The 10000-nt window shown below is 37.1% G+C and overlaps 1 protein-coding gene across 1 annotated transcript in view; it reads right to left on the reverse strand.

The window, feature by feature from the left end:
- Positions 1-10000, reverse strand: part of kcnj10b (potassium inwardly rectifying channel subfamily J member 10b) — a 36862-nt gene that overhangs the window by 834 nt on the left and 26028 nt on the right. The window contains exons 3-6 of the mRNA XM_084410539.1: positions 9370-9581; positions 7403-7534; positions 5366-5543; positions 1-2810 (exon numbers count right to left, since the gene is read on the reverse strand). The exon at positions 1-2810 is cut by the window's left edge and continues 834 nt beyond it. Coding sequence (XP_084266665.1) covers positions 2446-2810; positions 5366-5543; positions 7403-7534; positions 9370-9581 — 887 coding nt within the window. The 3' untranslated portion in view covers positions 1-2445. The remainder of the gene's footprint in view (positions 2811-5365; positions 5544-7402; positions 7535-9369; positions 9582-10000) is intronic.

The following is a 10000-nucleotide window of genomic DNA, read 5'->3' on the forward strand; positions in this document are numbered from 1 at the left end:
AAGTCGCAGTTGCGTGATAAAAAGTCGCAATTGTGTTAGAAAGTCAGAATTGCGTGATATAAAGTCGCAGTTGCGTGATAAAAAGTCGCAATTGTGTTAGAAAGTCAGAATTGCGTGATATAAAGTCACAGTTGCGTGATATAAAGTCGCAATTGTGTTATAAAGTCAAAATTGCGTGATATAAAGTCGCAGTTGCATGATATAAAGTCGCAATTGTGTTATAAAGTCAGAATTGCGTGATATAAAGTCGCAGTTGTGTGATATAAAGTCGCAATTGTGTTATAAAGTCAAAATTGCGTGATATAAAGTCGCAGTTACGTGATATAAAGTCGCAATTGTGTTATAAAGTCAGAATTGCGTGATATGAAGTCGCAATTGTGTGATATAAAGTCGGAATTGCGTGATATGAAGTCGCAATTGTGTGATATAAAGTCAGAATTGCGTGATATAAAGTCGCAGTTGTGTGTTATAAAGTCGCAATTGTGTTATAAAGTCAAAATTGCGTGATATAAAGTCGCAGTTGCGTGATATAAAGTCGCAATTGTGTTAAAGTCAGAATTGCGTGATAGAAAGTCGCAGTTGCGTGATATAAAGTCGCAATTGTGTTATAAAGTCAGAATTGCGTGATATAAAGTCGCAGTTGCGTGATATAAAGTCGCAATTGTGTTATAAAGTCAAAATTGCGTGATATAAAGTCGCAGTTGCGTGATAAAAAGTCGCAATTGTGTTATAAAGTCAGAATTGCGTGATATAAAGTCGCAGTTGCGTGATATAAAGTCGCAATTGTGTTATAAAGTCAAAATTGGGTGATATAAAGTCGCAGTTGCGTGATAAAAAGTCGCAATTGTGTTATAAAGTCAGAATTGCGTGATATAAAGTCGCAGTTGCGTGATATAAAGTCGCAATTGTGTTAAAGTCAGAATTGCGTGATATAAAGTCGCAGTTGCGTGATATAAAGTCGCAATTGTGTTATAAAGTCAGAATTGCATGATATAAAGTCGCAGTTGCGTGATATAAAGTCGCAATTGTGTTATAAAGTCAAAATTGCGTGATATAAAGTCGCAGTTGCGTGATATAAAGTCGCAATTGTGTTAGAAAGTCAGAATTGCGTGATATAAAGTCGCAATTGTGTGATATAAAGTCAGAATTGCGTGATATAAAGTCGCAGTTGTGTGTTATAAAGTCGCAATTGTGTTATAAAGTCAGAATTGCGTGATATAAAGTCGCAGTTGCGTGATAAAGTTGCAATTGTGTTATAAAGTCAGAATTGCGTGATATAAAGTCGCAGTTGCGTGATATAAAGTCGCAATTGTGTTATAAAGTCAAAATTGCGTGATATAAAGTCACAGTTGCGTGATATAAAGTCGCAATTGTGTTATAAAGTCAGAATTGCGTGATATAAAGTCAAAATTGCGGGATATAAAGTCGCAATTGTGTTTAAAGTCGAAATTGCGCGATTGCGTGATATGAAGTCGCAATTGTGTTATAAAGTCAGAATTCCGTGATATAAAATCGCAATTGTTATAAAAGTCAAAATTGCATGATATAAAGTCTCAATTGTGTTATAAAGTCAAAATTGCGTTATATAAAGTCGCAATTGTGTGTTATAAAGTCAGAATTGCGTGATATAAAGTCAAAATTGCATGACAAAAAAGTCAGAATTGCGTGATATAAAGTCAGAATTGCGTGATATAAAGTCGCAATTACCTTTTTTATTCTGTGGCGGAAACAAGCTTCCATAATAATGTGTCAGTGATTATCCTTTAACATTTTTATAAACATTTCACCTTTTTAATCGCTAGTTTATTTCCAGTGGCTTTTGTGGTGTGACAGTCTGTCAAATTTAAAAAGCACATTACACTATATTTCAACTTTCCAAATGTGACCTAGCAATATACACAAAGTTATCAATTCTCCTATTCAGCCTATGCTGCGTTAATATTTGTGCATCATATTGGGCTGATGCTATTCATGCAATATTAATAACTTGGTAACACTTTTACAATAATGTTATTAACTACCTTTGTTAACATGAACTAAGAATGAACAATACTTCTACAGCATTTATTAATCTTAGTTAATATTAATTTCAACATTTACTAATACATTATTAAAATCAAAGGTTGTATTTGTTAACATTAGTTAATGCACTGTGAACTAACATGAACAAACAATGAACAGCTGGATTTTTATTAACTAACATTAACAAAGATGAACAAATACAGTAACAAATGTATTGCTCATTGTTAGTTCATGTCAGTTAATACATTAACTAATGAACCTTATTGTAAAGTGTTACCAATAACTTCAATTCATTGATCTTAAGGACATTGGTGTAATGCTACGCAGTTTATGCCCGTATGCAAAAATCGTGGTTCAAACGCGCCGCTGAAGATTATCAACACATCAAATCATTCTATATTTATCGGAGATAGATTATGTATTTCATACGTTACTAATGCGAACGCTCTGTCTCTCATCGGTTCCCTCTCGGTAGCTTTGCTCCAGGCGCATTTTCTCCGGGTCCGTTTCACGTGTGCCGCTGGGCGGGGTCTGTTTGAAAAGGGGCGGAGTCTGTTTAAAAAGGGGCGGGGTCTTAGTTTTCACCACTTTGTCGAAGTATGCAAGATCCGCTACGTATTTTCCCATCGACGAGAGCGAGACGATGGGCGGGAACTCGTATCCCCACAGGATCTCCTCGGGCAGGTATGAGGTTCGCACCTGACAGGTGGCCGATGTCGGTTCTACTGTGGAGATCATCATAATCAGCAGCTCAAAATCAGCCGGATCGGGTTCTGTCCATCCTCCACCTGATGAGAGGAGGAAACGCATCTCTGGGTCAGAATGATTCAGAATTTCTGTTTTTTCAGTATTCAGTTTTAAAGGAATAGTTCACATTAAAATGAAAATTACCCCATGATTTACTCTCCCTCAAGTCATCCTAGGTGTATATGACATTCTTCTATCAGACAAATACATTCGGAGTTATAGCCTATTAATAAACACCCTGACGCTTCTGAGCTTTATAATGGCATTGAATTGCAACCAATAGTTTGAAGCTCAAAAAAGTGCATCTATCCATGATAAAAGTGCATCTATCCATCATAAAAGTATATATATATCCATGATAAAAGCGCATCTATCCATCATAAAAGTGCATCTATCCATCATAAAATTGCATCTATCCATGATAAAAGTGCATCTATCCATCATAAAAGTGCATCTATCATCATAAAAGTGCATCTATCCATCATAAAAGTGCATCTATCCATCATAAAAGTGCATCTATCCATCATAAAATTGCATCTATCCATGATAAAAGTGCATCTATCCATCATAAAAGTGCATCTGTCCTTCATAAAAGTGCATCTATCCATCATAAAAGTGCATCTATCCATCATAAAAGTGCATCTATCCATCATAAAAGTGTATCTATCCATGATAAAAGTGCATCTATCCATCATAAAAGTGCATCTATCCATCATAAAAGTGCATCTATCCATCATAAAAGTATATATATATCCATGATAAAAGCGCATCTATCCATCATAAAAGTGCATCTATCCATGAAAAAAGTGCATCTATCCATCATAAAGTGCATCTATCCATGATAAAAGTGCATCTATCCATCATAAAAGTGCATCTATCCATCATAAAAAGTGCATCTATCATCATAAAAGTGCATCTATCCATCATAAAAGTGCATCTATCATCATAAAAGTGCATCTATCCATCATAAAAGTGCATCTATCATCATAAAATTGCATCTATCCATCATAAAAGTGCATCTATCCATCATAAAAGTGCATCTATCATCATAAAATTGCATCTATCCATCATAAAAGTGCATCTATCATCATAAAAGTGCATCTATCCATCATAAAAGTGCATCTATCATCATAAAATTGCATCTATCCATCATAAAAGTGCATCTATCATCATAAAAGTGCATCTATCCATCATAAAATTGCATCTATCCATCATAAAAGTGCATCTATCCATCATAAAAGTATATATATATCCATGATAAAAGCGCATCTATCATCATAAAAGTGCATCTATCATCATAAAAGTGCATCTATCATCATAAAAGTGCATCTATCCATCATAAAAGTGCATCTATCATCTATCATCATAAAAGTGCATCTATCATCATAAAAGTGCATCTATCCATCATAAAAGTGCATCTATCCATCATAAAAGTGTATTGCAGCCCTGAGAGGACTAGAGACACTCAATTTTTATACTCTCTTTTTCAGAGTACTTACATTTTAATTATGTATTGGTATATAAAGACAGTTTAAACAAATTTGGGGAAACGTTTTTTAGAAAAATCCTGCCTACCCTGCCTTTAAGTCTAAGCGCAACTTATGCGAGTAATGCGACGTACTGCTGATATTGACGTCATGACGCACTACGCTACTTCTGACGTCACAAGTTGCGGAAATTGCTCTTTATACGCAAGAAGACTGCGCATGTTCGTTTGGCCAGAATTTTAAGCTAGAATTTTACTTTGTAACATGTTAAATATGAATATTTTTCTTACACAAACTCATTGCTTTGCTTCAGAAGGCCTTTATTAACCCCCTGAAGAAGTGTGGAGCACTTTATGATGGATAGATGAACTTTTATGATGGATAGATGCACTTTTATGATGGATAGATATACACTTTTATGATGGATAGATATACACTTTTATGGACTTCAAAACAGAAACAGCCATTCACTGCCATTATAAAGCTTGGAAGAGCCAGAACATTTTTTAATATATCAATTATATTCGTCTGAAAGAAGAAACTCATATACACCTAGGATGACTTGAGGGTGAGTAAATCATGGGCTAATTTTCATTTTAAAATGAACTACTCCTTTAAGAAGTCTTTAAGCATCCATACTTTGGGATCATATAGGCAGGATGTAATAGAAGGGGGAGAAAAAACTGAATTTGGCTGAGCAGATAGATTTGTGTATCATTAACATAACTGTGGAAATCAAAACCATGTCGCCAGATGATCTGACCAAAAGGAAGCATGTTGATAAAAAATAGAAGTGGACCCAGAACAGAACCTTGGGGTACTCCATGGGAAACTCGTGTTTATTAATGCTAATGAATTAGATTACCAACCATTAGTTTCTTTAACTTGAATAAAAGTAGTAATATGTCTGTTAGCACATGAAGTATGCTACATTTTAGTTTACCTGCCAAAAAAAGTGTTATGTGCAGAATAACACACTTTTCCTTTTAAAACATGCACACATTCACTCTTATTTGTGTCTAATATGTTGAAAACGCAAAGCGTTTCTTGCCGGGTCGTCACAATCCATAATTATGAATCACATAAATCATGAAAATGATGATCTGTACCCGTGTCGGCCCAGGCTCGCAGCGGGCTCTCGTCATCGATGGTGTGGTAGAAGGTGAGGGGGAGGATGAGGAACGGGCTCTCGCTCTCCGTGTCCACGCTGAAGCTCACGTTCTTCTGGTCCAAACGCACCGTCTCTCCCTCCTTCGGCACACACGGCTGTAAGAGCTTCCCTGTCACCTGGAGAAAAATTACATTTGTCTGCAAAGAACTCTCAATATTTCACTTCCAAGACCCAGTGGGCTGTCTTTTAATATGCCGTATTAATGCACCATCTGGAGATTTACAAGCACTCTCAAAAATAAAGGTTCTTTATCTGCATTGATGGTTCCCCGAAGAACCGTTGAACCAATACGGTTCTCTTAAAAAAGGTTCTTTATTGGCAATGATGATTCCATGAAGAATGTTTAACATCCATAAAACCAATAAAGTTCTCTTTACACTCTTTAAAAAAGGTTCTTTATCGGCATTGATGGTTCCATGAAGAACGTTTAACATCCATAGAACCAATAAGGTTCTCTTTAAACTGTTAAAATGGTTCTTTATTCGCATTGATGGTTCCTTGAGAAACTGTAACATCCATAGAACCAATAAGGTTCTCTTTAAACTGTTAAAATGGTTCTTTATTCGCATTGATGGTTCCATGAAGAATGTTTAACATCCATAAAACCAATAAAGTTCTCTTTACACTCTTAAATAAAGATTCTTTATTGGCATTGATGGTTCCATGAGAACGTTCAACATCCATATAACTAAGGTTCTCTTTAAACTGTTAAAATGGTTCTTTATTCGCATTGATGGTTCCTTGAGAAACTGTAACATCCATAAAACCAATAAAGTTCTCTTTACACTCTTAAATAAAGATTCTTTATTGGCATTGATGGTTCCTTGAGAAACTGTAACATCCATAGAACCAATAAGGTTCTCTTTACACTCTTTAAAAAAGGTTCTTTATCGGCATTGATGGTTCCATGAAGAACGTTTAACATCCATAGAACCAATAAGGTTCTCTTTACACTCTTAGAAAATTTTTTCTTTATTAGCATTGATGGTTCCATGAGAATGTTTAACATCCATAGAACCAATAAGGTTCTCTTTAAACTGTTAAAATGGTTCTTTATTCGCATTGATGGTTCCATGAGAAACTAACATCCATAGAACCAATAAGGTTCTCTTTACACTCTTTAAAAAAGGTTCTTTATTGGCATTGATGGTTCCATGAGAACGTTCAACATCCATATAACTAAGGTTCTCTTTACACTCTTAGAAAAAAGGTTCTTTATTAGCATTGATGGTTCCATGAGAATGTTTAACATCCATAGAACCAATAAGGTTCTCTTTAAACCGTTAAAATGGTTCTTTATTCGCATTGATGGTTCCATGAGAAACTGTAACATCCATAGAACCAATAAGGTTCTCTTTACACTCTTTAAAAAAGGTTCTTTATCGGCATTGATGCTCCCATGAAGAACATTTAAGATCCTTGGAATCTTTCCATTGCACTATAGTTTCTTTATAGAGGAGAAATGTTCGTTAGATTATTAAAATATTCTTAAGAAAAATGGTTCTTTAGAGAACTGATCATGCAATAGAAGAACCAAAAGGTGCATATGAAAATTTTGGAACCTTCATTTTTATTTGTAAAAATGTTGTGAAACCAGTTCTAAAATGGAAGAATTCATAATTATACTGCCTCTAGTAGAGCACTGCATGTGTCCTTTGTGATGAATGCAATCTCAGATGCATTGCAGAAATGAATGCAAAAAGAGAGAAATGTTCATTATAAATGTAATCTATTCAAAACTTAAAAAGTATAAACACAGTTAAATCAATATTTGTGAGTGCTGTATATGTTTATGCTTATTAGAATTCCTACGTGTAGCTTATATCTTAACAAAGAAAAATGGCGTCCACAGCTGAGTGTCCATGAGCAAATATGTATTCTCTTCTGTGTTCTCTGGATGTGTGATTAATCATTAAATAGATTAATCATTAACTGGTGACCTTGATAAGAAGTGATAACTCTCTCCTCCGGTTACCTGGCAGCCCAGCAACAGGCTTTTGCGCATGTTGGCAACTCGTATCATGAGACACGGTCGGCCGTCGTGATCGGCTATTACTGCGTGTTGACTGAACCGAATCGTCCCACCACGTTTCTTCGGCCGAGCCACCTAAGGAGAGAGAGAGAGGAGAGAGAGGGAGGGGGGGAGAGAGAGAGAGAGAGAGAGAGGGGGGAAAGAGAGAGTGAGACAGAGAGAGGGAGGAGGGAGAGAGAGAGGGGGAGAGGGAGAGAGACAGAGAGAGAGGGGAGGGAGAGAGAGGGAGACAGAGAGGGGGGGGGGAGGGAGAGAGAGAGAGACAGAGAGAGAGAGGAGAGAGAGGGAGACAGAGAGAGGGGGGGAGGGAGAGAGGGAGAGAGAGACAGAGAGAGAGGGAGACAGAGAGAGAGGAGGGAGACAGAGAGAGGGGGGAAAGAGAGAGAGAGAGGGAGGAGGGAGAGAGAGAGAGAGGGGGGGGGGGGGGAGAGGGGAGGGGGAGAGAGAGAGAGGGAGGAGGGAGAGAGAGAGAGAGAGAGAAACATGCAGCAGGTGAACATAATGAAGCCTGTCACCAACAAATCTGGGTCATATCTAACCCCAAAATATACATATTTAAATAATAAACACATCTGGATGCACAGCAAAAACGGGAACTTTGGGGTTAAATGTGCTTAATTGTGATGAAAATTATGTAAATGTGTCCAAAAAATATGTCCGGAGGGATGTTTGTTTTTAATGACCCTACAAGTTCGATTAAAATATGAGGACAAAATTTTTATTATGAGTGAAGAAAAAAAACACTAAACTTGGTTACGGTATTATCGAACTAAATTATTTGGCTAAAAAGGTCAACATTTTTTATAATATTTGAATAAAGTTTGAAGATTAAAATGTTCCCAGGCCGGACATTACTTTTGGCCCTTGTATATTACACCTGAAATTTCATTTCATAATTGATGAATTTTGAACATGAACACTATTTTGCTGTTTATTACTGTGAAGCTGCTTTGAAACATACTGTATAATAAAGACTTTATTTTTTAAAGACTTTATTTCTTCCACAGTCTCTTTTTGAGTTCACCGGGATTTTTCCAAGACAGACATGTTCCTGGAACAACATTCCTGAGTGAAAATGTGGTCCTAACCAGTGTTGGGGGGGGGTAACTCATTACAAGTAACGCATTACTTTTACATTTTAAAGTAATTTTTTCAAATAAATACCCATTTATTGACTGACAGCTCTCCTGTTCCCATGTTGAGACAAATCGAAGTCCCATGATGGTTATTGAGTGCATTTACTCATCTCACTTGCACAAAAAAAGATTCAATATTCCTCAAAATGAATAAAATCAGTGAAATGCAGAATCAGAATACTGTGCAAACTAAATATGTTAAATAAAACATACATTTTTATGCATTTAATCTCACTTTATTGATCAATGTACTTGCTACTGACTCAGTTAAGCCATAAGAACAAATTATTATAGATTTCTTTGTTTTTTTTATTGGTAAAGTAAGTGTTAAACTTCTTTCTCCTGAAGCTGAAAGGTTGAGCGGCGCCCTCTACTGGACAGGAGTGAATCTGCATTTCCTTCAGCCTGAGGCTTATTATTTCACTTTTTTCACATTTGCCCCAAAATATAACTTTTTTCTTATAAAAACAAAACAAAAACAAGCCCAGGCCAGGTGAAAAAAAAGTAATGTAACGCATTACTTTTCTAAAAAAGTAACTAAGTAATGCAGTTAGTTACTTTATAATGGAGTAGCACAATATTGTAATGCAGTAACTTTCCCCAACACTGCTGGTATAAGCCTAAACTTGACACAGAATGTAAACTTGTCCATCAGATCTGATGATTGGAATGTTGTTCCAGGATCAACAAAAGATCTTGATTCAGGATAACGTTCTCGGTGAAATCACGTTCAGCATCTTGTTGGCTCCAGGACGGCGTGTAAATGTGTGTCACCTTGGCGAGGAAGGTTCCGGTGATGAAGATCTCCATGGCGGTGGTGATGAGGAGCTGGATGATGAGCAGGACGATGGCAGACGGACAGTCTTCAGTGATGCACCGGTACCCGTATCCGATGGTGGTCTGAGTCTCCAGGGAGAAGAGAAACGCCCCCGTCAGCGTTTGCATCTGCATCACACACACACTGTGGTTTGCTGGAGGATCAAACTCTGGAGGAAGAAACACAAGACACACACACACCTCTGTTTTGAGAAACACACTTTTGAAAACGTGATCATCTTAAAAAAGTGAATCTGTGTAAACGCTGACGGCGTGCACATGCGCATCATGTGTTTAGTCTATAGATGTGTGTGTGTGTGTGTGTGTGTGTGTGTGTGTGTGTGTGTGTGTGTGTGTTGTCGTCGCGTCCAGGCACAGGTCCTTCATCAGATCTGGATTGTGTGTGTGTGTGTGTGAGTGTGTGTGTGTGTGTGTGTGTGTGCGTTGTCGTCGCGTCCAGGCGCAGATCCTTCATCAGATCTGGATTGTGTGTGTGTGTGTGTGTGTGTGTGTGTGTGTGTGTGTGTGTGTGCGTTGTCGTCGCGTCCAGGCGCAGATCCTTCATCAGATCTGGATTGTGTGTGTGTGT

Source organism: Rutilus rutilus (genome assembly GCF_951802725.1).
Source record: "Rutilus rutilus genome assembly, chromosome: 6".
NCBI classification, from domain to species: Eukaryota; Metazoa; Chordata; class Actinopteri; order Cypriniformes; family Leuciscidae; genus Rutilus; species Rutilus rutilus.